Genomic DNA, 25,887 nt, shown 5'->3' on the forward strand with positions numbered 1-25,887 from the left:
AACACACACACTATATATATATCTTGGGACAGGGTGGCATTTGCACGTTCGAACGCAACCCACAGGGCAGGCAAGCCGGACCAATTCCGGTTTTTGTTGATCTCGAAAAAAAGGCGAGTGACGATCATAAGGAAAACACGCGTTTGTAAGTTGGGACTTTCCAGATGCCGAGGAGGACTGACAAAATTACAAAAACAGGGAAAGGAGGGTGGTTGGCGGCGGATTAGAATGTATTTAGAAATATATGTTCGGAGAAGGGCGGCATATAAATCCAATTAATAGAGAAAGAGAGAGAGAAAGAAAGATGAGAAAGGAAGGAAGAGAGTGACGTCATCGGGTGGGAAAAATCGCGATATAGCGTTTCGCGAAGATCGAGATCGCGAAAACCGAGGGAACACTGTATGTTTATCCCAGGCATGTTTAAATTCAGTTACTGTGCATTTATCTACCACGTAAATATTTAAATTTTCAAACTGTCTTCTCCATATTCCTGGCTGAGGAATTCTGAAAGCTGCAGTCAACTGGTCTTCAGCCATTGTCCAGCCCTGCACTACGGACCCCTCCCTCCACCCCCTGAAGAGGCCAGGGGCTTCTTTCCAAAGCCAGTGGCAGTGATGCCAGAACCCCCTTCCCTGGGGATGGGAGCGGGGGGGGGGCTCCACTGGTCTCCCTTGACAAGACCTTCAGCAACACACCAGCCCTCCTAGGCAGGCCTCTTAGCTCCGCCAAAGAAATGGGGCTTAAAGAAGACACCCACCCCTCACCTTGCCCTAAACACTGGCACTCTGCATAACCCATGCGGGGGCTTTGGCTTCCCCTCTGCAGAACAGAAGCTGGGGACCCCTCCCTCCACATACACCGGATCCCTATGGCCCATCTGAGGGCTAGAAAAATTGGTGTGCCCCCACCTGATTTTTTATCTCTCTCTTTATATATCTCTCTCTCTCTCTCCTTTTTCTTTTTCTCTTTTTCTCTCCCTTTCTCTCTTTTTATCTCTCTCTCCCTCTTTTTCTTTTTGTCTCCCTTTCTCTTTCTCTCTTCTCTCTCTTCCCCTCTCTTTCTGTCTTTCTCTCCCTTCCTCTCTCTTTCACTTTCTCTATCTCTTTCTCTTCCTCTCTCCGCTTCTTTCTCTTCTCTCTTTCTCTTTTTTCTTTTTATCTCCCTTTCTCTTTTTTCTATCTTCTTTCTCTCTTTTTCTCCCCTCCATCTCCCTTTCTTTCTATACCTTTCTCTCTCTCTCTCTCTTTCTCCCCCCTCTCTCTGAAGTGGGGAGGGCTGGGTTGGCACCAACGGAGCTCGAGACGGGGTGCAAAAGCAAACTACTCTGCCGGCCCGAGCCCGGATGAGGCGAGCACCCGGCCAACCAAGCCTCGTTCCCCAACACTGCCACCCCGAAGGGGCTCCTACCTTTGCCGCACGCTTTACTTTATTCCAGGAGGACCGCGCTGCCAAAGGCTCCGTTTGGGGCTTCGAGTCCTGCTTCGCGAGGGCCAAGAGGGCGCGCCTTTTTCTTCCAAATGAGTCCCGCTCCCGTTGGTTAGGCATGCAGCCGGCAAGAGAGGGTCATTACTGCGCCTGTGTGAGGAGCTGCTCACTGGGCACAAATTACTGTGGGCGTCAGGGGGGTGGCAAAACCGCCCCTCCCCCATTTTTCAATTTGGCCGGGCCCCTGACGCCAGTACCAGTAGTACCGGTTTATCGGCGGCCCTGCACACAAACACAAACACATACAGAGAGAGAGAACCTCTTCTTTCTGCAACCCAAAACAGCTGAAGAGGCATTTGGGCTTTGCTTCCCCAGCCTGAAGCGTTGGGCTCCTCCGAAGCGGAACTGGGGAACTGGCCAGGATCCAGCAGGCAACAAGCCTGGATTCTTCATCCGAGCAGCTCAGGGTCTCTTCTCCTCTGACCCATGGATGAGTGTCCAGGTGGGGCAGCTCCTTTGTCCTGTGACCCACTGGAAGGAGTCCTTCAGTTATAGCCTTTCATTTAGCGACTGCTCAAAGTTTCAATGGCTCTGAAAAAGGGACCTTACGTCCTTCTGGTCCAAGGGCTGCCCAGTTTCTTCCACAAAGCCTCTCTTCATATCTGCCATGGGAAGTATTCCCTTTAAGGTGTGTGTGTGTGTGTGTGTGATCTGGACAATCCCTTGTTCACCTGATGGAGGGATCAAGCATGTCTAGATAGGTGGAAAGCAGTGTGGAGAAATCTGTTTGCAGAGCTTTGACATGTCAGGAAAGTTAATGGAATCTATCAATGGGGAAGGGGCTCCTCTGACTCCCCCATCCCACAAAGGGTCTTTTTTCTCCTTCCAGCAACTCCCATCCAGCCTCCTGCAGGTGATTTTCTCCTCTTCTTCCTTCATCTGACTCCCCTTTTAAAAATCCTCTGAGTCTTCCATTTTCTGGGAAATAAATGTTTCTAAACGAATCAAACGCCCTCAAACTCTCCCTGCACGGCCTCAGTCCTCCAGTGGAATGAAAGTGTTCAAATTTCAGCCAAAATTTCCCTACACAAAACTCCACAATGGGGTGCCATGAAACACCAACCCACACAGACACAGAGAGAAAATACTAAAATCTCCAGGGTTTGGGGTCCTGCAGAAGGGAAGAGGAGGGGAGGATTCCTGTCTTTGGGGGAGGGGGAGGGAGCACCGGAGGGTTCTATATTGCCCTTACTGACCCCCTCTTTTCCTGGTGACATTTAACACAATTTGTGACCCAGGGACACAACTCCCCCCTTTGCTGCTGCCCCCATCTTCCGAAACCTCTGCAGGGAGGGAGGGAAGGATGGATGGAGGCCGCCCCTTCGATTGACCCTCTAATTAACAGGAACAGAGTTGGAAGGGACCTTGGAGGTCATCTAGTCCAACCTCCTGCTCACCCAGGAGACCTATACTAGGGATTTGACCTGCCAAACTGCCGACCTCTCTGACTCGGCTCCTAAAACTTCGACTACCTCCCACTGTCAAGGCCTTTGGAGGGGGAAAGCCAGTCGGTGACCAGAGCCGAACGTCTCGATCTTTATCAGGGGCAGAAGCCCCCATGGGGCTGTTGTGGACCATGGCCATCAATCCCAATTGAGAGAGAGAGAGAGAGGAGAGAGACAAGAGAGGGGGGGGGAGAGAGAGAGAACCGTCCCCAAAGCAAGGTGTGATGTTCCAATAAGAGCCAGAGACCTTGTAGCTCGAGTACGTTTCCTGCAGCACCCGGCTGAAACGCTCAGGAGGCCTTTGAGCTATGTAGAGAACAAGGAACAGCAAGACGGGAGCCGCGTGGCTTCTTTTAAAGGGAGACTTGCCAGAGGTTTGACAGCGCTTTCAATTTGCCAGACGCATCTTAGCCAATCCACGACCGGCATGCAAATTTGTGAGTGTCGCTCCGTACACAACCCAAGGGTGGACATCCAAGGTGCTGCCTTCCCTCCTTGGATGGTACCCTTCATTGGGAGAGCGGAAGAGAAAACCCCCTGTGCCCCCATCTCTGTGGCTCCCACTGGGCCCCCCTGCTCCGAGTCTCTTGCCATTTATATCTTCTTAAGTGACCTTGGACTCCTTTGCACATTAAAAAAAATCTGAACTGAAGCCATGTTTTGGTGAAACCTAAAGACATTTCATGGAATGCTTCCTGTATGTTTCAACAAACAAAAGAGCCTACAATGAAACAATTTTTTTAAAAAAGGTTGTGAGGGAGGGAAGCAACCCAGTGTCGTAATTTTTACTGGATGGATGGATTTTTTGTTTTGTATTTTAGATGCAAACTTTTAAAAAAGTGACTTATTTATTTATTTATTGGATTTGTATGCCACCCCTCTCCGCAGACTCGGGGCAGCTAACAACAGTGATAAAAAACAGCATGTAACAATCCAATACTAAACAACTAAAAACCCCTTATTATAAAACCAAACATACATACAAACATACCATGCGTAAATTGTAAAGGCCTAGGGGGAAAGAATATCTTAGTTCCCCCATGCCTGATGGCAGAGGTGGGTTTTAAGAAGCTTACGAAAGGCAAGGAGGGTGGGGGCAATTCTAATCTCTGTGGGGAGTTGGTTCCAAAGGGCCGGGGCCCCCACAGAGAAGGCTCTTCCCCTGGGTCACGCCAAATGACATTGTTTAGTTGACGGGACCCGGGGAAGGCCAACTCTGTGGGACCTTATCGATGGTTGGGATTCGTGCAGTAGCAGGCGGTTCCGGAGGTACTCTGGTCCAATGCCATGTAGGGCTTTAAAGGTCAAAACCAACACTTTCAATTGTGACCGGAAACTGATCAGCAACCAATGCAGACTGTGGAGTGTTGGTGTAACATGGGCATATTTAGAAAAGCCCATGACTGCTCTCGCAGCTGCATTCTGCACGATCTAAAGTTTCCGAACACTTTTCAAAGGTAGCCCCATGTAGAGCGTTACAGTAGTCTAGCCTCGAGGTGATGAGGGCATGAGTGACTGTGAGCAGTGACTCCCAGTCCAAATAGGGTCGCAACTGGTGCGCCAGGCAAACCTGGGCAAACGCCCCCCTCGCCACAGCTTAAAGATGTTTCTCTAATGTGAGCTGTAGATCGAGGAAGACGCCCAAGTTGCGGACCCTCTCTGAGGGGGTCAATAACTCCCCCCCCCAGGGTGATGGACAGACAGATAAAATTGTCTTTGGGAGGCAAAACCCACAGCCACTCTGTCTTATCAGGGTTGAGCTTGAGTCTGTTGACACCCATCCAGACCCCAACAGACTCCAGGCACCGGCACATCACATCCACCGCTTTGCTGACTGGACAAGGAGTGGAGATGTAGAGCTGGGTATCATCTGCATACTGATGATACCTCACCCCATGCCCTTGGATGATCTCACCCAGCGGTTTCATGTAGATATTAAATAACAGGGGGGAGAGGACTGAACCCTGAGGTACCCAACAAGGGAGCAACCTAGAGGTCGACCTCTGACTCCCCCCCCACTAACACCAACTGCAACCGACCGGAGAGGTAGGAGGAGAACCACTGAAGAACAGTGCCACCCACTCTCAAACCCTTCAGCCGGCGCAGAAGGATACCATGGTCGATGGTATCGAAAGCTGCTGAGAGGTCAAGAAGCACCAGGACAGAGGATAAACCCCTGTCCCGGGCCCGCCAGAGATCATTCATCAGCGCCACCAAAGCAGTTTGCGTGCTGTAGCCGGGCCTGAATCCTGACTGCTGAGGGCCTAGATAATCTGCTTCTTCCAAGGACCACTGGAGCGCCACCATCTTCTCAACAACCTTCCCCATAAAGGGAAGGTTGGAGACTGGGCGATAGTTGTTGAGAATAGCTGGGTCCAGGGAAGGCTTCTTGAGGAGGGGGCGCACAAGCGCCTTGTTGTATGGATCCGGAGAGGACCCCCTCCCCAAAGAAGCATTGACAATCTCCTGGACCCAGCTCTGTGTTACCTCCCTGCTGTCCGAAACCAGCCAGGAGGGACACAGAGCCAGCAAACAGGTGGCGGAACTCACAGCTCCAATGGCCTTGTCCACTTCATCAGGTGTGCGCACCCCCAAATCCCCCCCGCGCACCCTTTTCCATGGGAAGCGCTCCCCATCCCCCTGCCAGCTCGCGGAAGGGGCAGGGAGGCGCCGCCAGTAGAAAGGGAGCCGTGGCTGCCCCTGCCTCCCCACGGTGCCTCCGGCCTCCTCGCACCCCTGGCCTCTCGGTGCTGCCCCCCGCCCAGCCCCCTCTCCTCCCCCTCCATCTCCTGCCTTGGGGCGCGACTTCTCCTGCGGCGGTGGCTGCAGCTTCTCTTCCTCCTCCACTTCTGCGCTCCCAGCCAGGGGTCTGCGAGAGAGGGTTTTCTCTGCGCGCTTCGGGAATCCCCACTCCGCCCCTCTCACAGCCCCTTCGCTGGGAGCGCTTTCGTCCCGGACTTTCAGCAAGGGGGCTGCAGTAGAGGCAGGGCAGGCGTTCCCAAAGAGTTTGGAGAAAGCGCTCTCGCAGCCCCCTCACTGACAGAGAAAGAGAGAGACAAAGGGAGAAAGTAAGTGAGAGAGAGAGGAAGGGTGTGAGAGAGATAGCAAGAGACAAGAGAAAGAAAGTAAGAGAAAGAAAACAAGAGAAAGAGAGCAAGAGGGGGAGAGAGATAGAGAAAGTGAGAAAGAGAGAGAAAGAAAGCAATAAAGAAAACAAAGAAAGAAAGAGAGAGCAAGAGGGGAGAGAGATAGAAAGAGTGGGACAGAGCAAGAGGGGGGGGGAGAGAGAAATGACTCTTGATTTAAAGCATATGGTAAAAAGCACCCAAATAATAACAGAAAAAAAACCCCAGCCGTTTGTGTGTGTGTGTATGCGTTTCTGTGCGAACTCTTGAACCATTTCCAATAGCTCACCTGTTATTGGAAATGATTCAAGAGTTCACACACACAAGGGGGGAGGAGACAGGGATGGAAAAAGAGAAGATAGTAATAATAGTAATAGATTTTGGTTTTGTTTTATTATTAATTTCTTTTAATAAAAAGGGATTTTTTTTCTTATTTATATATTTATTTATTTATACTTCTATGCTGCCCAGTCCCAAAAGAACTGCCGCTCAGACATTATACTGTTCCGCCCATACCGAAAAAAAATTAAAGGGAACATTGTTCACCAGATCAAACTCTTCCCAGACAGGTGGACAAGTACGGTTCCCAGTCACCTCAACTGACTCGGTTTTCCAATTGGAGTCGAGGTCCGCCCAGATCTGAGCGATTTTATCGGTGAAAAACGTGTTAAAATCCTTGGCACTACTCTGTAAGGCCTCCCCAACTCCCCCCTGGTTAAGGAGCGAGCGGGACTCGGGTCCAATGAAGTCTTATTAGGATTATTTCAGGGATCCTCAATCTCTTGTTGTTCTTGTTGCTCTTGTTTTTATGATTTTTTTTAAAAAAGGAAAGAAGTTGGAAGGGACCTTGGAGGTCATCTAGTGCAACCCACTGCTCAATCTGAGACTCGAAGAGGGAGATGTTGCGTGTCAGAATGGGGCAGGAGGATCGAGTTGTGGAGCAGAGAAATGGCTGGGTGAGCGAAGGGGGAGACTCAGGTGTCCCCAAAAGGCCCCCCAGGAGTGCTTGGGGAGGACCATGCGGGCTGCCATTTGGACCTTCAAAACGGGCTTGAGGGGAAGTAGAGCGGGAGGGGGGGTTCTTAGCAAGAGAAGGTCCAGGCTGCCATTCCCCTCCCCCCCAACTTGCCACCTTCTGCCTCCATTTTTCAGAGTTTGGACAAAGTTGGTTACTCCAGATGCCACCTGGGACTGACCATGTCCAGAGCCCTGGCAACCCTTTGATTGCAGGATGCACCAAGCCTTTGCCAGGGCCATGCCAAGACGCTTACTGAAGGGGATTTGGGGGAAGGCAGAGGGAGACCCACCTCACCCACAAACCAGGCTCTGCCTGCAGCTGGGCGACCTCCTTCCATCCTCTAAGTGGCACAATTGTTAGATGGATTAATGGGGGACGGGTGGGGGTGTCTGGGAGAGCCCTCCAAGAGGGTCCTTAAAATGTCCCTTCCATCTCAGAGCACTTTGCTAACAGTGTTGCTCGATGTAGAGGGACTGTTTTAATCACTGTTCTATAATGCTGAAGAACATTCAATTGGTTAGTTGTAAATTAAAGCTGGGATCTAATCTGTTGCCATCCAGACAAATAATTCCAGTGTGGGTTTTGTTCTGTTTTTCATAATAAGCCCATTTGCATCTGGGAGCATTAAAAAATCTTTGTGGACCAGCTATAAAAAGGCAATGGTTTTACAAAGTGAAATTGTGACTTTGTTTGAGGAAGAAATGCAAATTCTGGATGCGAAAAAATATTTCAGCAAGAAAATGGATGGAGCATTTTTTAATGTTTTTGACATTTTATTGAAAACATCTTCTATACATTATTTTTAGTAGTTGATACAGCCTTTCATGCTTCTGAGGTCGCTAAAATGAGGACAGATTGCTAGGGACAATAATCTGACTTTGTACATGGCTCAGAGGTAAAGTGGTAAAGCATTGTGGAGTAGTATATAAATCTAAGTGGAATTGCTATTTCTATATAGTTTCTCCCGAGAGTGGATCCTTATATGAGAAGATAGATGACCATTCTGAGCAAAGGTCTTTCCACACTCCATGCATTTATACGGCGTCTCCCGAGTGTGAATCCTTTTGTGGTGAATAAGAGGACTTCCTTGAGCAAAGGTCTTTCCACACTCTATGCATTCATCCGGCTTCTCCCGTGTGGATCCTTTTGTGGATAGTAAGTTGCTCTCTTGTTCTAAAACATTTTCCACATTTCAAACATTTATAAGGCTTCTCTTTTGTGTCAATCACTTTTTGAGATGTAAGGTAGTTATTTCCAAGAGAAAGAATCAATGTTGCATAGTAATTTTGTCCATTGTGTCTTCTTATAGCATTTTTTCCTTTGTTTTGGGTTAAATAGTGTTCCTTTACTTGTACTTTAGCTTTGATTAACTGCATACTTTTCCGAATATCTTTTGTCTTTATTTTCTCTTGTTGGGCAAGAATGTTTTGCATCGGAGCATCAGTGGAAGATGAGTTTTCCCGATTCCAATTCTTTGACTGGTTTCTCTCAGGACTTCGAATTTCATTCCAATTCCAAACTTCTCTATTCCATCGTTACCATTGATCAGTTGGAACAGTTTACAGGGATCTTGATTCTGCTGCCCATTATTAACTTCAAAGCAAAAGGGAAAAGAAAATGATTGCAAACTTAGAGAAAAAGCTCAAAGGTCAAGTGAATATCCTTCTGAATTTCTCCAAAATTCCATCAAGTTGTATGTTTGCATGCTCACAGTGGTGTGATATAATGATTTCTATATCCATGCGTTATGAAAGCTTTGAAAATATTTAGATATCTCTTTCTTTAAAATCTATCTATCTATCTATCTATCTATCTAATCTACCTACCTACCTACTATCTATCTATTCATCTGGAAATCTCACTCAGAGTCAGTTTTGAGTTAAAAAATGGAATAGAAAAACAAGAGACCTTGGAAGTCTTCTAGTCCAACACCCTGCTTAAGCAGGAAAGCTTACCATCAATTCAGACAGGTGGTTATCCAACATCTTCTTAAAAACTTCCAGTGTTGGAGCATTCACAAGTTCTCGAGGCAAGCTGTTCCACTGATTAATCGTTTCAACTGTCAGGAAATTTCTCCTTAGTTCTAAGTTGCTTTTCTCCTTGATTAGTTTCCACCCGTGGCTTCTTGTCCCGCCCTCAGGTGCTTTGGAGAACAGTTTGACTCCCTCTTCTTTGTGGCAGCCCCGAGATACCTGAAAATTGTTATCACTCCAGATCTGGTACAGGCATCAGTTGACATAAAACGAACTAAAGCACTTTATTGTGAGATCACAGGAGGAGTGTGGATCCTCTTATGGTAAGTAAGTGCACTGCTATGAGCAAAGGTCTTTCCACTCTCCATACATTTATACGGCTTCTCCCCTGTGTGGATCCTCTTATGGGAAATAAAGGTATCCTTTCGAGCAAAGGTCTTTCCACACTCCATGCATTTATACGGCTTCTCCCCTGTGTGGATCCTCTTATGGGAAGTAAGTTTACTGCTTTGAACAAAGGTCTTTCCACACTCCATGCATTTATACGGCTTCTCCCCTGTGTGGATCCACTTATGGGAAGTAAATCCACTGATATCAGCAAAGGTCTTTCCACACTCCATGCATTTATACGGCTTCTCCCCTATGTGGATCCTTTTATGGGAAGTAAATCCACTGCTATCAAAAAAGGTCCTTCCACACTCCATGCATATAATAATAATAATAATAATAATTATTATTATTATTATTATTATTATTATTGTTATTATTTATTAGGTTTGTATGCCGCCCCTCTCCAAAGACTCGGGGCGGCTCACAACAACGATAAACACAATATTATACTGGCACAAATCTAATATTTAAAAACCCTAAAAACCCTATCATAATTAAAAACCAAACAGCACATACCTACCAAACATAAATTATAATAAGCCTGGGGGAAAGGTGTCTCAAATCACCCATGCCTGGCGGTATAGGTGGGTCTTAAGTAGTTTACGGAAGACAAGGAGGGTGGGAGCACTTCTAATCTCCGGGGGGAGTTGATTCCAGAGAAGGCTCTTCCCCCGGGGCCCGCCAGACGACATTGTTTAGTTGACGGGACCTGGAGAAGGCCAACTCTGTGGGATCTTATCGACCGCTGGGATTCGTGAGGTAGCAGGCAGTTCCGGAGGTACTCTGGTCCAATGCCATGTAGGGCTTTAAAGGTCATGACCAACACTTTGAATTGTGACCGGAAACTGATCGGCAGCCAATGCAGGCCACGGAGTGTTGTAGATACGTAGGCAAATCTGGGAAGCCCCACGATGGCTCTCGCGGCCGCGTTCTGCACAATCTGGAGTTTCCGAACACTTTTCAAAGGTAGCCCCATGTAGAGAGCGTTGCAGTAATCGAATCTCGAGGTGATAAGGACATGAGTAACTGTGAGCAATGACTCCCTCTCCAAATAGGGCCGCAACTGGTGCACCAGGCGAACCTGGGCAAACGCCCCCCTCGCCACAGCCGAAAGATGATGTTCCAATGTCAGCTGTGGATTGAGGAGGACGCCTAAGTTGCGAACTCTCTCTGAGGGGGTCAGTAGTTCCCCCCTCCAGGGTAATGGACGGACAGATGGAATTGTCCTTGGGAGGCAATACCCACAGCCACTCCGTCTTGTCTGGGTTGAGTTTGAGTTTGTTGACACCCATCCAGTCCCCAACAGCCTCCAGGCACCAGCACATCACTTCCAATGCTTCGTTGACTGGACATGGGGTGGAGATGTACAACTGGGTATCATCCGCATATTGACAATACTTCACCCCATGCCCTTGGATGATCTCACCCAGCGGTTTCATGTAGATATTAAATAGCAGGGGGGAGAGGACCCCACAAGGGAGAAACCTAGAAGTCGACCTCTGACCCCCCACTAACACCGACTGCGACCGACCGGAGAGGTAGGAGGAAAACCACTGGAGAACAGTGCTTCCCACTCCCAGCCCCTCCAGTCAGCGCAGAAGGATACCATGGTCGATGGTATCGAAAGCCGCTGAGAGGTCATGAAGCACCAGGACAGAGGACAAGCCCCGGTCCCGGTCCCGCCAGAGATCATCCATCAACACGAACAAAGCAGTTTCCGTGCTGTAACCGGGCCTGAAACCCGACTGTTGAGGCCCTGGATAATCGGCTTCTTCCAAGGACCGCTGGAGTTGGAGCGCCACCACCTTCTCAACAACCTTCCCCATAAAGGGAAGGTTGGAGACTGGACGGTAGTTTATGGCTTTTCCCCTGTGTGGATCCTTTTATGGGAAATAAGATGACTTCCTTGAGCAAAGGTCTTTCCACACTCCAAGCATTTATACGGCTTCTCCCCTGTGTGGATCCTTTTATGGGAAATAAGATTACCACTTTGAGCAAAGGTCTTTCCACACACCAAGCATTTATACGGCTTCTCCCCTGTGTGGATCTTCGTATGGGAAGTAAGATTATTTCCTTGAGCAAAGGTCTTTCCACACTCCAAGCATTTATATGGCTTCTCCTCTCTGTGGATCCTCTTATGGGAAGAAAGTACACTGCTATGAGTAAAGGTCTTTCCACACTCCATGCATTTATACGGCTTCTCCCCTGTGTGAATCCTCTTATGGGAAACAAAGCTTTCCTTTCGAGTAAAGATCTTTCCACATTCTATGCATTTATAAGGCTTCTCCCCTGTGTGGATACTTTGATGGCAGGTAAGATCACTGCCTTTAGTGAAGACCTTTCCACACTCCATGCATTTATACGGCTTCTCCCCTGTGTGGATCCTCTTATGGGAAGTAAGTGACGTGCTATGAGCAAAGGTCTTTCCACACTCCATGCATTTATACGGCTTCTCCCCTGTGTGGACCCACTTATGAGAAATAAGATGACTTCCTTTATCAAAGGTCTTTCCACACTCCAAGCATTTATACGGCTTCTCCCCTGTGTGGATCCTCTTATGACAAGTAAGTACACTGCTATAAGCAAAGGTCTTTCCACACTCCATGCATTTATACGGCTTCTCCCCTGTGTGGATCCTTTTATGGGAAATAAGATTACTTCCTTTAGCAAAGCTCTTTCCACACTCCAAGCATTTATACGGCTTCTCCCCTGTGTGGATCTTCGTATGGGAATTAAATCCACTGCTATCAGCAAAGGTCTTTCCACACTCCATGCATTTATATGGCTTCTCCCCTGTGTGGACCCACTTATGGGAAATAAGATGACTTCCTTGAACAAAGGTCTTTCCACACTCCATGCATTTATACGGCTTCTCCCCTGTGTGGATCCTCTTATGACAAGTAAGTGCACTGCTATCAGCAAAGGTCTTTCCACACTCCATGCATTTATACGGCTTCTCCCCTGTGTGGACCCAGTTATGGGAAATAAGCTGACTTCCTTTAGCAAAGGTCTTTCCACACTCCAAGCATTTATACGGCTTCTCCCCTGTGTGGATCCTCTTATGAGAAGTAAGTGCACTGCTATGAGCAAAGGTCTTTCCACACTCCATGCATTTATACGGCTTCTCCCCTGTGTGGATCCTTTTATGGGAAATAAGCTGACTTCCTTGAGCAAAGGTCTTTCCACACTCCAAGCATTTATATGGCTTCTCCCCTGTGTGGATCCTCTTATGAGAAGTAAGTCCCCTGCTCTCAGTAAAGGTCTTTCCACACTCCAAGCATTTATACAGCTTCTCCCCTGTGTGGATCCTCTTATGAGAAGTAAGTGCACTGCTATAAGCAAAGGTCTTTCCACACTCCATGCATTTATATGGCTTCTCCCCTGTGTGGATCCTCTTATGGTAAGTAAGTGCACTGCTATAAGCAAAGGTCTTTCCACACTCCATGCATTTATATGGCTTCTCCCCTGTGTGGATCCTCTTATGAGAAGTAAGTGCACTGCTATAAGCAAAGGTCTTTCCACACTCCAAGCATTTATACAGCTTCTCCCCAGTGTGGATCCTTTTGTGGCGAATAAGTTGACTTCCTTGAGGAAAGGTCTTTCCACACTCCAAGCATTTATACGGCCTCTCCCCTGTGTGGATCCTCTTATGAGAAGTAAGTGCACTGCTATAAGCAAAGGTCTTTCCACACTCCAAGCATTTATGTGGCTTCTCCCCTCTGTGGATCCTTTTGTGGATAGTAAGTTTCTCCCTTGTTCTAAAACATTTTCCACATTTCAAACATTTATATGGCTTCCCTTTTGTATCAATCGCTTTTTGAGATGTAAGGTAGTTATTTCCAAAAGAAAGAATGGATGTCCCATTGTAATTTCGTCCATTGTGTCTTCTTATAGCCTCTTCTCCTTTGTTTTGGGTGAAATAGTTTTCATTTACTTGTATTTTAGCTTTAACTAGCTTCACACTTTTTCCAATATATTTTTTCTTCATTTTCTCTTGTCGGGCAAGAATGTTTTGCATCGGAGCATCAGTGGAAGATGAGCTTTCCTGATTCCAATTCTTTGACTGGTTTCTCTCAGGGCTTTCGGATTTCATTCCAATTCCAAACTTCTCCATTCCATCTTTATCATTGATCAGTTGGAACAGTTCACAGGGATCTTGATTCTGCTGCCAGTTATGACCTTCAAAGCAAAAGGGAAAAGAAAATGATGACAAAGTTAGAGAAAACCATCAAAATGTAGAACGTCAAGTGAATTTCCTTCTGAATTTGTCCAACATTCCATTAGGTTGTATGTTTGCATAATAATAATAATAATAATAATAATAATAAGTAATAATTGATTAGTTTTGTATGCCGTCCTTCTCAGAAGGTTCTGATGAGGGGAAAGATCATAGTTGGGGGAAAGATCAAAAGCAACATGAGGAAATATTATTTTACTGAAAGAGTAGTAGATGCTTGGAACAAACCTCCAGCAGACGTGCTTGGTAAATCCACAGGACCTGAATTTAAACCTGCCTGGGATAAACATATATTTTGAATTGAAGAATGGAATAGAAAAACAAAAGGGACCTTGCAGGTCTGCTAGTCCTCCCCCCCCCCCCCCCCCCCCCCGATTAGGCAGGAAAGCCTTCCACCACTTCAGTCAAACAGTTATCCTACATCTTCTGAAAAACCTCCAGTGTTGGAGCATTCACAAGTTCTGGAGGCAAGCTGTTCCACTGATTAATTGTTTCAACTGTCAGGAAATTTCTCCTTAGTTCTAAGTTGCTTTTCTCCTTGATTAGTTTCCACCCGTGGCTTCTTGTCCCGCCCTCAGGTGCTGTGGAGAACAGTTTGACTCCCTCTTCTTTGTGGCAGCCCCTGAGATATTGGAAAACTGCCATCACTCTGGATGTGGTACAGGAGTCAGTTCGCAGAGAGCGGAGATCTAAAGTACTTTAGGGATAGATCACACGAGATCAGTAGTGCAAGATCCCAGGCGACTAATATCATGTGATCTCACACCTTCAGGCATTGAAGAACTTTAAGGACTGAGGACTGCACGAGATCCAGGGCAAAAGTTTTTGGAGACGAAGGGACCTTCCCTCTCTCGGCCAACATTTTGCCCTGGATCTTGTGCAGGCCTTGGGTAGCCGGGAACAGAGGCCTAGAGCATTATAGTGCGATATCACGTGAGATCAATAGTGCTACGTTTTCTACGACTGACTTCACATATCTCTCAATACTTTAGGCTTCTTCTTTCTGCAAATGCACCCAAGTAGGCAAAGGAACCGATGGAAAGTTCTGTTCTCACAAAAGTTTGGAGGTTTGAGACAAATGACAACACACTCCTCCCACATGACCTCCAGGGGACACACAAAAGCACACCTCGTTCATTTTACACACCCCAAAATATAAGTTCAAATAGAAATGGAAAAATACAGATATGAAATGGCACATAAAGCATCTAAGCCAAGAGACATTGACTCTTTCCTTCCTTGGAGCACCAGAAGGCCAGATCCTTTCCTTCTCCCGCCCAGGAGACGATGCCTCATAATATTGGGTTTTTTAAAATAAAAAGCTAACTATAATCTTCCTTCTTGAACTCCGATTGGTCTCATACTCTTACCCAGAAAGAACACGTTCCTGTGGTTTTCCAGCATGACTTCCGAATGCAGCGCTTTCTGGTCAGGATCCAGCTGAGACCATTCCTCCTCAGAGAAAGACACAGCCACCTCCTCGAAGGACACAGGACTCTCCTGAACACGGGGAAAAGAACAGAACGGGAGGATTCATAACATCTGTTTATCTTCCTCATTCATTTAGACAAGAGGATAGAAGGGGAACTCATCCCATTTGTAGACAAGACCACATCGACAGGTATAACAACACTCCAGGATATAAGATCGAGATATAGAAGGATCAACAGATATGGGCCCCATCTGACAAAGCAAAATCAACAGTAAAAAATGTAACCACGTTCATTTAGGAAAGAAAACCCAAATGCATTCGCATAGAAGAGGTGAAACCTGGCTTAATAGTAGTAAGTGCAACAGGGATCTTGGAGTCCTAGAGAACAAACACTTAAATATGAGTCAGCAAATAATGTTCAGTTGCCACCAAAAAATTCAAAACCCAACAAAATCAGAGGCGGCATTAAGGGGGATAGAATCAAGATGACATGAAGTGTTAGTACCACTGTATAATGCCTTGATAAGACCACACCTGGAATATTGACTCCACTACTGGTTGCCAGATGTAAGAAAGATATTGAGACGCTAGAAAGAGTGCAGACAAGAGCAACAAAAATTACTACTGGACCAGAGGTTAAAGCATTGCTGTTTTACTGTTGCTGGAATTGGGTATTTGTACTTTCATGAAAAGAAGGACCAGGGAGTGACATGATAGCAGTGTTCCAAGACACAATGGATGGAAAGTTTTCAAGGAGAGAACCAACCCACAAGTAAAGGGAAATTTCCTGATGGTGAGAACAATTAATCAGTGGAATGACTTGCCTCCAGAAATTGTGGTTGCTCCAAAAGTGGAGGTGTTGATGAAGGAATTGGACAGCCATTTATCTGAAATGTTATAGGGCTTCCTCTCTGAGCAGGGGGTTGGACTAGAAGACCTCCAAGATCCCTACCAACTGTTATTCTGTTCCATTGTTCCCAAATTACTACAGCAAAGATATGCACCAAATTAAATGGTTGTGCATCACAGAAGTCCTAAGTTTATGTGAGAGAATGGGCAACTTCTAAACCACAACTTTCATATAATATGTCTACAAGAGACACATATTACCAAAAAGGATGCCATGGTTCTACTTCTCCCCGGTCTTGGCGAACTCTTTACTTCCTCGGCATCAGTTAAAAAAAGAGGAATTGCCATACAGTGGTACCTCAAGATACGAACCCCTCGTCTTACGAACAACTCGTGATACGAACCCGGGGTTCAGAAAAATTTTGCCTCTTCTTACGAACTTTTTTGGAGTTACGAACCGGCGTTCGGGAGGCTGCTGGGAAGCCCCCCGGCTGTTTTAAAAGGTGACAGCCGGGCGGCGTGGCTTCCCGGCAGCCTCCGAACGCCGGTTCGTAACTCCAAAAAAGTTCGTAAGAAGAGGCAAAATTTTTCTGAACCCCGGGTTCAGTTCGGGAGGCTGCTGGGAAGCCCCCCAGCCCGGCTGCGACCTTTTAAAACAGCCGCGCGGCTTTCCAGGAGCCTTCCGAAGCCGAACGCCAAACCCGAACTTCCGCGTTCGGCATTCGGAGGCTCCTGGAAAGCCGCGTGGCTGTTTTAAAAGGTGACCGCCGGGCTAGGGGGCTTCCCAGCACCCCCCCGAACCCGGAAGTTCGGCAAAAGTTCAGGCTTCGGGAGGTTGCTGGGAAGCCCCCCAGACCGGCTGTCACCTTTTAAAACAGCCGCGCGGTTTTCCAGGAGCCTTCCGAAGCCGAACGCCAAACCCGAACTTCCGCGTTCGGCGTTTGGAGGCTCCTGGAAAGCCACGCGGCTGTTTTAAAAGGTCGCAGCCGGGCTGGGGGGCTTCCCAGCAGCCTCCCGAACCGAACCCGGGGTTCAGAAACATTTTGCCTCTTCTTACGAACTTTTTTTGAGTTACGAACCGGCGTTCGGGAGGCTGCTGGGAAGCCCCCCGGCTGTTTTAAAAGGTGACAGCCGGGCGGCGGGGCTTTTGCCGAACTTCCAGGTTCAGGGTTCGGGGGGGTGCTGGGAAGCCCCCCAGTCCAGCTGTCACCTTTTAAAACAGCCGCTCGGCTGTTTTTTTTGCGGGGGGTTTTTTTTTGGTTGCACGGATTAATTGACTTTACATTGTTTCCTATGGGAAACAATGTTTCATCTTACGAACCTTTCGTCTTACGAACCTCCTCCCGGCACCAATTAAGTTCGTAAGACAAGGTATTACTGTATATGTTAAAACCCAATGCAGACCAAAACTTTTCTATGAAGACACCGACGGTCAAATATTAATGGTGCAGATAACTATCAGAAACGAACAACTTAGAATAATAGGAATCTACACACCTACCATCAACCAATCAATATTTTTCTCACAACTACAGAAAAAAATAATGAAACATAGAAACATAGAAGACTGACGGCAGAAAAAGACCTCATGGTCCATCTTGTCTGCCCTTATACTATTTCCCGTGTTTTATCTTAGGATGGATATATGTTTATCCGAGGCATGTTTAAATTCAGTTACTATGGATTTACCAACCACGTCTGCTGGAAGTTTGTTCCAAGGATCTACTACTCTTTCAGTGAAATAACATTTCCTCACGTTGCTTTTGATCTTTCCCCCAACTAACTTCAGATTGTGTCCCCTTGTTCTTGTGTTCACTTTCCTATTAAAAACACTTCCCTCCTGGACCTTATTTAACCCTTTGACATATTTAAATGTTTCGATCATGTCCCCCGTTTTCCTTCTGTCCTCCAGACTATACAGATGGAGTCCATGAAGTCTTTCCTGATACGTTTTATGCTTAAGACCTTCCACCATTCTTGTAGCCCGTCTTTGGACCCGTTCAATTTTGGGAATATCTTTTTGTAGGTGAGGTCTCCAGAACTGAACACAGTATTATTCCAAATGTGGTCTCACCAGCATTCTATATAAGGGGATCACAATCTCCCTCTTCCTGCTTGTTATACCTCTAGTTATGCAGCCATACATAGACCCAATACAGACCAAAACTTTTCTATGAAGACACTGACAGTCAAATATTAATTACTTGTAAAATTAAAAGATTAAAACAAATAAATTTTGACTATGCAAACAAACCCGGCCGTTGACTGGCTTTTAAACTGGCACAACAAAAAGCGGAAAAAACGATAGAATCCCTTTACGATAATCTAGGTTCCTTGAAAACAAACGCAGAGGAAAATAAAACCATAATAAAACACTTCTATCAGGAACTATATAATTCAGATACAACAGATAACTCTGCAATTAGGGAATATCTACTTCAAAATGAAACATTAGAGCTAACAGACAAAGAAAGCACCAAATTAAATAAGACTATTACCCTCACAGAAATCAAATTGGCCATTGCAAAACAACTCAACAACAAAACCCCGGGACCTGATGGAATCCCCTCGGAATTTTATAAACTCCACCAGGACTTATTAGAACCACTTATGTTAAAAGTATACAACGAAGCCTTACTTCAAGGCAACCTTCCCAAAACATGGTCCGAAGCTTACATCACTATCATTCCGAAAGAAAATAAAGATTAAAAATACCTAGAAAATTACCGACCAATCTCTTTACTAAATACAGACTATAAAATATTTTCGACAATAATTGCAGAACGTTTTTAAAAGATTCTAAATAATATTATTCACTCAGACCAGAATGGATTTCTACCGGCAAGGAATATAAGTAATAACACTCGGACCATACTTAACACCCTAGAATATTACAATAAAAACCCTGACAAACCAATGGCCCTTATATTTATAGATCTAAAAAAGGCTTTTGATTCTTTATATTGGGAATATTTCAAGGCACAAATAGAACATATGAAATTTGGCAATAATTTCCTTAATTTAATTAAATCCATTTATTCACACCAATCAGCTAAAATACTCTTCAACAAATCTATTACAGAAGAAATAACAGTAATGAGAGGTGTACATCAGGGATGTCCTCTGGCACCTCTAATATTCATACTTGCCATGGAAACATTACTAAAAAAGTATAAGAAATAATAGACAAATACACGGAATCGAAATAAAAAAACAACACTTCAAACTTCAAGCCTTTGCAGACGACATGTTATTCATAATTCAAGATCCAGTCAAATCAGCTCATATCTTATTGGATGAACTTCACAGATTTGGGGAAATAACTGGTCTCATTATAACCAAAAACACGACAGAAAAACAAAATTCCCTACTAGAAGAAGCTCTTAATCTAAAAAATTGTGGAAAAAATTAAATACCTGGGCATCTTAATTTCAGCAAATAACAACACCATAAAAAAAGACAATTATGACAAACTTACACAAGACATACAAAAAGATCTAGCTAGATGGACAAACCTAAAATTATCTTTAATGGGCAAGATTGCCGCAATTAAATCAAATATCCTTCCTAGATATTTATTTCAAGTAGCCCCCACTAAACTAAACCAATCATTCTTTGAACATCTCCATAAACTCATTCGAAAATTCATTTGGACAAAAAAGAAGGCAGGAATAAAACTAAAAAAACTCCAAGACCATAGGTCTAGAGGTGGTTTTGGCCTACCCAAATTCTATCTATACTATCAAGCCACGATTATGACCAAAATCAAAGATTGGATAACTCTCCAAAATAAAAGAGTGCTCACATTGGAAGGATTTGACATACAGTCAGGATGGCATCCATTTTTAATGATGGAACCAAACAAAATACCAAGACACTTTAAAAATCACTATATAAGAAATACAGTAATACCTCGTCTTACGAACTTAATTGGTGCCGGGAGGAGGTTCGTAAGGTGAAAAGTTCGTAAGACGAAACAATGTTTCCCATAGGAATCAATGGAAAAGCGATTAATGCGTGCAAGCCCAAAATTCAGCCTTTTTGCCTCATTACTGCCGGCATTCGGATTTTGTTCGGGGGTGGGTGGAGGGGGGGAGACGGGGGGAGACAGCGCAGGCTGCCCGGTGGGAGCCTCGTGGGTGGATTAACCGAAAAGTCAACAGTTACTGTCCGGCTTGCAATGACTGGAAGGGAAGAGAGGGAAATGCACAGGCGGTTTGTACGTGTGTCTTCTCTGATTTTTTGTGTCTGGGAGGCCCCACTGGGGTTCTAGGATCGTCTTGCGGGAGTCCGGTAGCGGTTGGGGAAAGGTTGGGGAAGCCCTTGCCGGATTCGCGCTGCGCCGCCACCCCTATCTGTAACTTCAGGCAGAAACCTTTCTCTCTCTCTCCTTCCTCCCTCCCTCCCTCCCTCTCTCCCTCCTGGCCTCCCTCCTCCTCCTCCTCCTCCTGTATTCCGACTCCCTCCAGGCCTCCGGGCCACATTCGCCTTCCTCCAAAACCACCGGCGCCCAGCTCCTCCTCCTCTTCTTGCTTCTTTAGAAGATGACAGCCGGCCGGCGGTGCGGAGACTGGGGATGGTGTGCGTGTGTGGAAAGGGTCAGCGGAAGAACTGGGGGAGCCGTGGCCACTGCCCCGTGGAAGGGACCCGACTGGGAAGCTCCCGAAGGTGTGGGCTGGGGTCTTTCCGGGAGAGCAAGCAGCAGGCGTGGGCTGGGGTCTTTCCCCTGGGGGCAAAGGTGGTGGTCGCGGGGTGGCTTTGCTGCAGGTGGGTGTCTAGGCACCGCAGCTCCCCCCAGTTCTCCCACGGACCTCTTCCACACATCCCGACTCCTGCAGCCTCCGCGTTTTTCTTTCGGCTTCGAGCTGGACAGGAGGAGCTAAGCAGCCGGAGAAGTTGCCAGCCCAGCGGCGTTTTACATTGATTCCTCCGGCCGCTTAGCTCCTCCCATCCATCCAGAAGCTGAAAGAAAAGCACAGAAGCTGGAGGAGTCGGGGTGTGTGGAAGAGGTCTGCGGGAGAACTGGGGGGAGCTGCGGTGCCTAGACACCTGCCTGCAGCAAAACCGCCCCACGACCACCACCTTTGCCCCTAGGGGAAAGACCCCAACGCATGCCTGCTGCTTGATTTCCTGGGACGACACAAAGACCACCTTCGGGAGCGTCCGATTCAGGGCTGGCGGCGCCCGACGCAGCAGAGAACATCAGCGCGGGAGGCAGGAGAGGACCGGGCAACCGGAGCAGCAGCACCGCCGCCGTTGCCACCATGCCCGGCTCGGATACCCTGGCCGCCGCAGGCACTGCGCGCTGTGATCCTCCGGGCCGGCGACGCTCAGCGGCTCCAGCCCCGGCCCCTTTCGGCTGAGGCTCCCGGGCCAGGCGGCCGCCTTCCATCGCTGAGCCCCCCCGGCCTGGAAGATCGCGGCGCGCAGTGCCTGCAGCGGCCAGGGAAGCCAAGCTGGGCGTGGCGGCAACGCTGCTGCTCACTTCGCCTGGTCCTCTCCTGCCTCCTGCGCCAATGTTCCCCGCTGCGTCGGGCGCCGCCAGCCCCGAGTCAGCCGCACCCTCGCCGCCGTGCCCAGCCTCTGCCCGACCCGTCCTCACTGGAGGTCTAGCCAGAGCCTGAGCCGGGCCCGCTCGGTAGCGCCTCCTCGCCCGCTGCCCGCCCCCTCAGGATGTAGACCTGCTGCCTCGCCCCGCGCCCGTCGCCAGCCCAATCCTGCGCCTCCTGCTCCTCCCCCCAGCCAAAAATACAAAGGCGGTCTGCCGCCGCCCGCGGAGCAATGGGAAGCTGAAGCCACCGGCAGTTTCAGCCTCCCTTTGCTCCATGCTGCTCTGCCCTGCCTGTCATCCTGGCTCAAACGGGCGGTGGCAGACCGTCTTTGTGTTTTTCGCTGGGTGGGGGAGCAGGAGGACCTTCCTGACTCCCTCCCCCCAGCGCCGGAGCTCCTACCCTCCCTCCCAGCCAAAAAGGCAAAGCCGGCGGCAGTAGCAGCTGCTGCAAGAGGCTTCCGCGCCCCTCGCCTGTGGCCGGCAGAAGAGCACTCTTGCCCGGCAGGAGGCGAAGCACTCTTCACCTCCCGCCGGGCAAGAGCGCTCTTCTGCTTCTTGTAAACTCTAAAGTTGGAAGAATACCTAGCAGAAGAAGAGAACCAGAGGAAGCGATGCTGGCTAAAAGGAACTTGAACCTGCTGTTCTGCTCTCCATGTTGTGGGAGAACACAAAAATAATCCGGGCCAAACAAGTGGGGGGGGGGGAATGGAAGGAGAGAGCACTCTGCACACCCGCTTCACTTCCTGAGAGGACAATAGGAATCTCATAGCTTTTCCCTTTCTTACTTGATTTGGAGGTTCAACCGCTGTTTGATCTCCGTCACAATAACCAAAAAGATTCGTTCTTTGTCTCTCTGTAAGGAATAAATGATTTCAAAATGCACAATTAACAAAATAGGAGGAGAAGAGAGAGAGAGGTAGGGCAGATGGGTCATCGGAGGATCTTCCATTACCTTCTGTGGTGTCCTGACGTGGTTCTTCCGAAGGGATCCTCCAGGAAATTGGTTCCTGAGGGGGATTTGATGGATTCCTCTTTCCCTCAGGATCTCTCATCTCCACAGTGCAGCACTTCAAACAGGAGGAAGGGAAAAAGAAGCAGAATTAATGTACATCACACAACACAAAGCGGATTCCCAGATTCACAACACAATCTCAAAGACCCCAATATCCACCCGTGAGATTGAGTGAAAGAACGGAACAATGTCCTACAAGAATTGGAGAATTGCCATATGTGATGAAGGCCAGAGAGATTTGGGAAGGGGGGCTGAAATATTTACATATGTTCTCTATTCCCTTCTCAGCTCCCAAAAGTGTCTCACCTGCAACTGGACCTGCTCCTTCTGCTCCTCTGCCTGGCTCAGGAGGAGGCCTTCCACCAGGGCCACCGCCTGGGAGCTGGTTTCTGCTCCACACTCCCGCACCCAGCCCTCCATCTCTGGGGGCAGAAGGGACAGGAGATGCTCCAGAACCACCAGGTCCACCATCTGGGCTTTGGTGTGTTTCTCTGGCCTCAGCCGTCGCCTGCACAAGTCGTGGAGTCGGCTGCAAAGTCCTCGGGGACCCTCAACCTCCCGGTATTGGATGGAGTTCCAGGGCAGAACTTCTGAAGGGAGGATGGGTTCTTCCTCCAGGATCTTCTGCCCGGGTCTTGTCCAGAGCTTCCCCCCCTTCCCAGGCTGAGCGGCTGCAGGGCCTTTTCCGCTTCCCCCCTTTGCAACAGGTGGGGTCTCCATCCTTCCTCTGTCCTGCAGAGCAACTCCAAAGGGGTCCAAGGACTCTTGTGGGTCTCCAGAGGCCTTTTCCTTCACGGGATCATTTCTGGGAACACAGGACGGATCCCTCCAGGTGATCCCGCTCTTTTCTTCTTCCCCCAGGAGAAAATGGGGCCTTGCAAAGACCCCAAATGGCTTCCGGTTTCTGTCTCTGAGGTGGAAGGAAAAACAAAGGCCCAGAATGAGAAGGTGGAATTCAGCCCCTGAGCGACCTTCCCCCAACCTGCCCGGAGCCCCAAGAGGCTCATCCCAGCGCAGGGCCCAGGTCCCCCGAGCAGGGCCGGGAAGGAGGCAGCTGCAGAGGCCGCTCCGCTTCTCTCCCCCTCCGGAGACAGGATCGGGCCCTCGGGGAGCCTGGGGCGAATCCCGCCTCCTCCCCTCGCCCCGCCTCTTCCGCTTCCCCTGCAGGGAGAGGGCGGCAGGGGAACATGGGGACCGGGAAGGCCCCCCCCTCACCTGGGACACGTCTGGGGGTTTCCCGCCGGGCTCTTGGTCTCATGCGAGCACCAGGAATGAAGGAGAGCGTGTGGGGCGTCCTAGAGCGGCAAGGCTCAGTGATGTCACTTCCTTCTCAGCCTCCTCTGCAACCCCCCCCCCCGGTGATGTTCGCCCTCCGGTGGGCCAATGGGGAGTTTCTTTTCCTTGGCAGACATCGCCCCCTGGTGGATTTGGGGCAAAGTGCCCGGATAGGAGGAATGGCGGGAAAGAGACGCGCCTGACAATTCAATCTCAGCTCAGACTTTCAATGTGAAGAGAGTGAATTTCATGGCTGGAGAAGGAAAGTGCACAAAGGTCCCAAACACCCCGTGGTGGCTGAGGGAGGGCGGGCTCCTGCCTGAGGGGATCTGCGCTCTGATTGGTTGCTGGGTATGGAAAGGGGGCGTTTCTCTTTTCCCGCCTTTTTCCTCTGGGCGTTGTTTGAGATTTACCTCAGGAGGCTCCCGACTGTCTTCTCTGCTGTTTACGTTAAATACCTTCATATTGATATCAAAATATAAATGTCTGTATTTAATGGCTGGAGAAGGAAAGTGCGCAATGGTCCACAGATTCTTATCCATTTTTCGTCTTTCTGGGATAAACTCCCTGGAATGGAGGCCCAGAGACTGGGAGCAGGAGGGCCCAGTGGGAGCCCCAGAGATGGGGGCACAGGGGGGTTTCTCTCTCGCTCTGCCCATAAAGGGAACCATCCAAGGAGAGAAGGCAGCACCCTGGAAGTCCATCCTGGCTTAGGGGACGGGTCTCTCCAGAAAGGAATTGGGATTTTTGGACCATTATTATTATTATTATTATTATTATTATTATTATTATTATTATTTATTAGATTTGTATGCCGTCCCTCTCCGCAGACTCGGGGCGGCTCAGAAGTGATAAAAACAATATATATTGAGAAATCTAATAATTAAAATCTAAGATAACAATTATATATTTAAAAATCTAAAAGCAAGGAACCCCAATATAAAAAACATACATACAGTCATATCATGCACTAGAACTACATAGGCAGGGGGAGATGTCTCAGTTCCCCCACGCTTGATGACAGGTGGGTTTTAAGGAGTTTACGAAAGGCAAGGAGGGTGGGGGCAATTCTAATCTCTGGGGGGACTTGGTTCCAGAGGGACGGGGCCGCCCCAGAGAAGGCTCTTCCCCTGGGCCCCGCCAAACAGCATTGTTTTGTTGATGGGCCCTGGAAAAGCCCACTCTGTGGGACCTAACCGGTCGCTGGGATTCGTGTGGCAGAAGGCGGTCTGGTAGATACCCTGGTCCGGTGCCATGAAGGGCTTTATAGGTGATAACCTATACTGTACACTGAATTGTGCCCGGAAACTGATTGGCAACCAATGCAGACTGCGGAGTGTTGGTGTTGCATGGGCATTTTTGGGAAAGCCCAAGATTGCTCTCGCAGCTGCATTCTGTACGATCTGAAGTTTCCAAACACTTTTCAAAGGTAGCCCCATGTAGAGAGCATTACAGTAGTCGAGCCTCGAGGTGATGAGGCCATGAGTGACTGTGAGCAGTGACTCCCGGTCCATATAGGGCCGCAACTGGCGCACCAGGTGAACCTGGGCAAGCGCCCCCCTCACCACAGCTGAAAGATGTTTCTCTAATGTGAGCTGTGGATTGAGGAGGACGCCCAAGTTGAGGACCCTCTCCAGGGGGTCAATAATTCCCCCCCCCGGGTGATGGATGGACAGATAGAATTGTCCTTCGGAGGCAAAACCCACAGCCACTCCATCTTATCAGGGTTGAGTTTGAGTCTGTTGACACCCATCCAGGACCCAACAGCCTCCAGACACCGGCACATCACTTCTACTGCTTCGTTGATTGGACATGGGGTGGAGATGTAAAGCTGGGTATCATCTGCATACTGATGATACCTCACCCCATGCCCTTGGATGACCTCACCCAGCGGTTTCATGTAGTATTAGAAAGACATTCAAAACAATAAAAAAACTTTTTAAAAGAAGGAATATTAGGCAAAGAGTCACTTTTTTCAATGCCATTGAAACTAAATGGCTAAATGTTATAAGTCAAGGACTCTTTCCAGTGGGTCACAGGACAAAGGGGCTGCCCCACCTGGAGACTCAGCCATGGGGCGGAGGAGGGGAGTCCC

At 48.2% G+C, this 25,887-nt stretch overlaps 1 protein-coding gene and 1 pseudogene across 1 annotated transcript; both read right to left on the bottom strand.

The window, feature by feature from the left end:
- Positions 1 to 23,828, bottom strand: part of LOC139162982 (zinc finger protein 208-like) — a 76,963-nt pseudogene extending 53,135 nt beyond the window's left edge.
- Positions 7,815 to 10,376, bottom strand: LOC139162970 (zinc finger protein 765-like). The gene has a single exon (XM_070743883.1). The coding sequence runs from the start codon at positions 9,748 to 9,750 to the stop codon at positions 9,331 to 9,333; it is 420 nt and encodes a 139-aa protein (XP_070599984.1). The 5' UTR covers positions 9,751 to 10,376; the 3' UTR covers positions 7,815 to 9,330.
- Positions 23,829 to 25,887: the final 2,059 nt, after the last annotated feature.

This window comes from Erythrolamprus reginae, chromosome 2 (genome assembly GCF_031021105.1).
Source record: "Erythrolamprus reginae isolate rEryReg1 chromosome 2, rEryReg1.hap1, whole genome shotgun sequence".
NCBI lineage: Eukaryota > Metazoa > Chordata > Lepidosauria > Squamata > Dipsadidae > Erythrolamprus > Erythrolamprus reginae.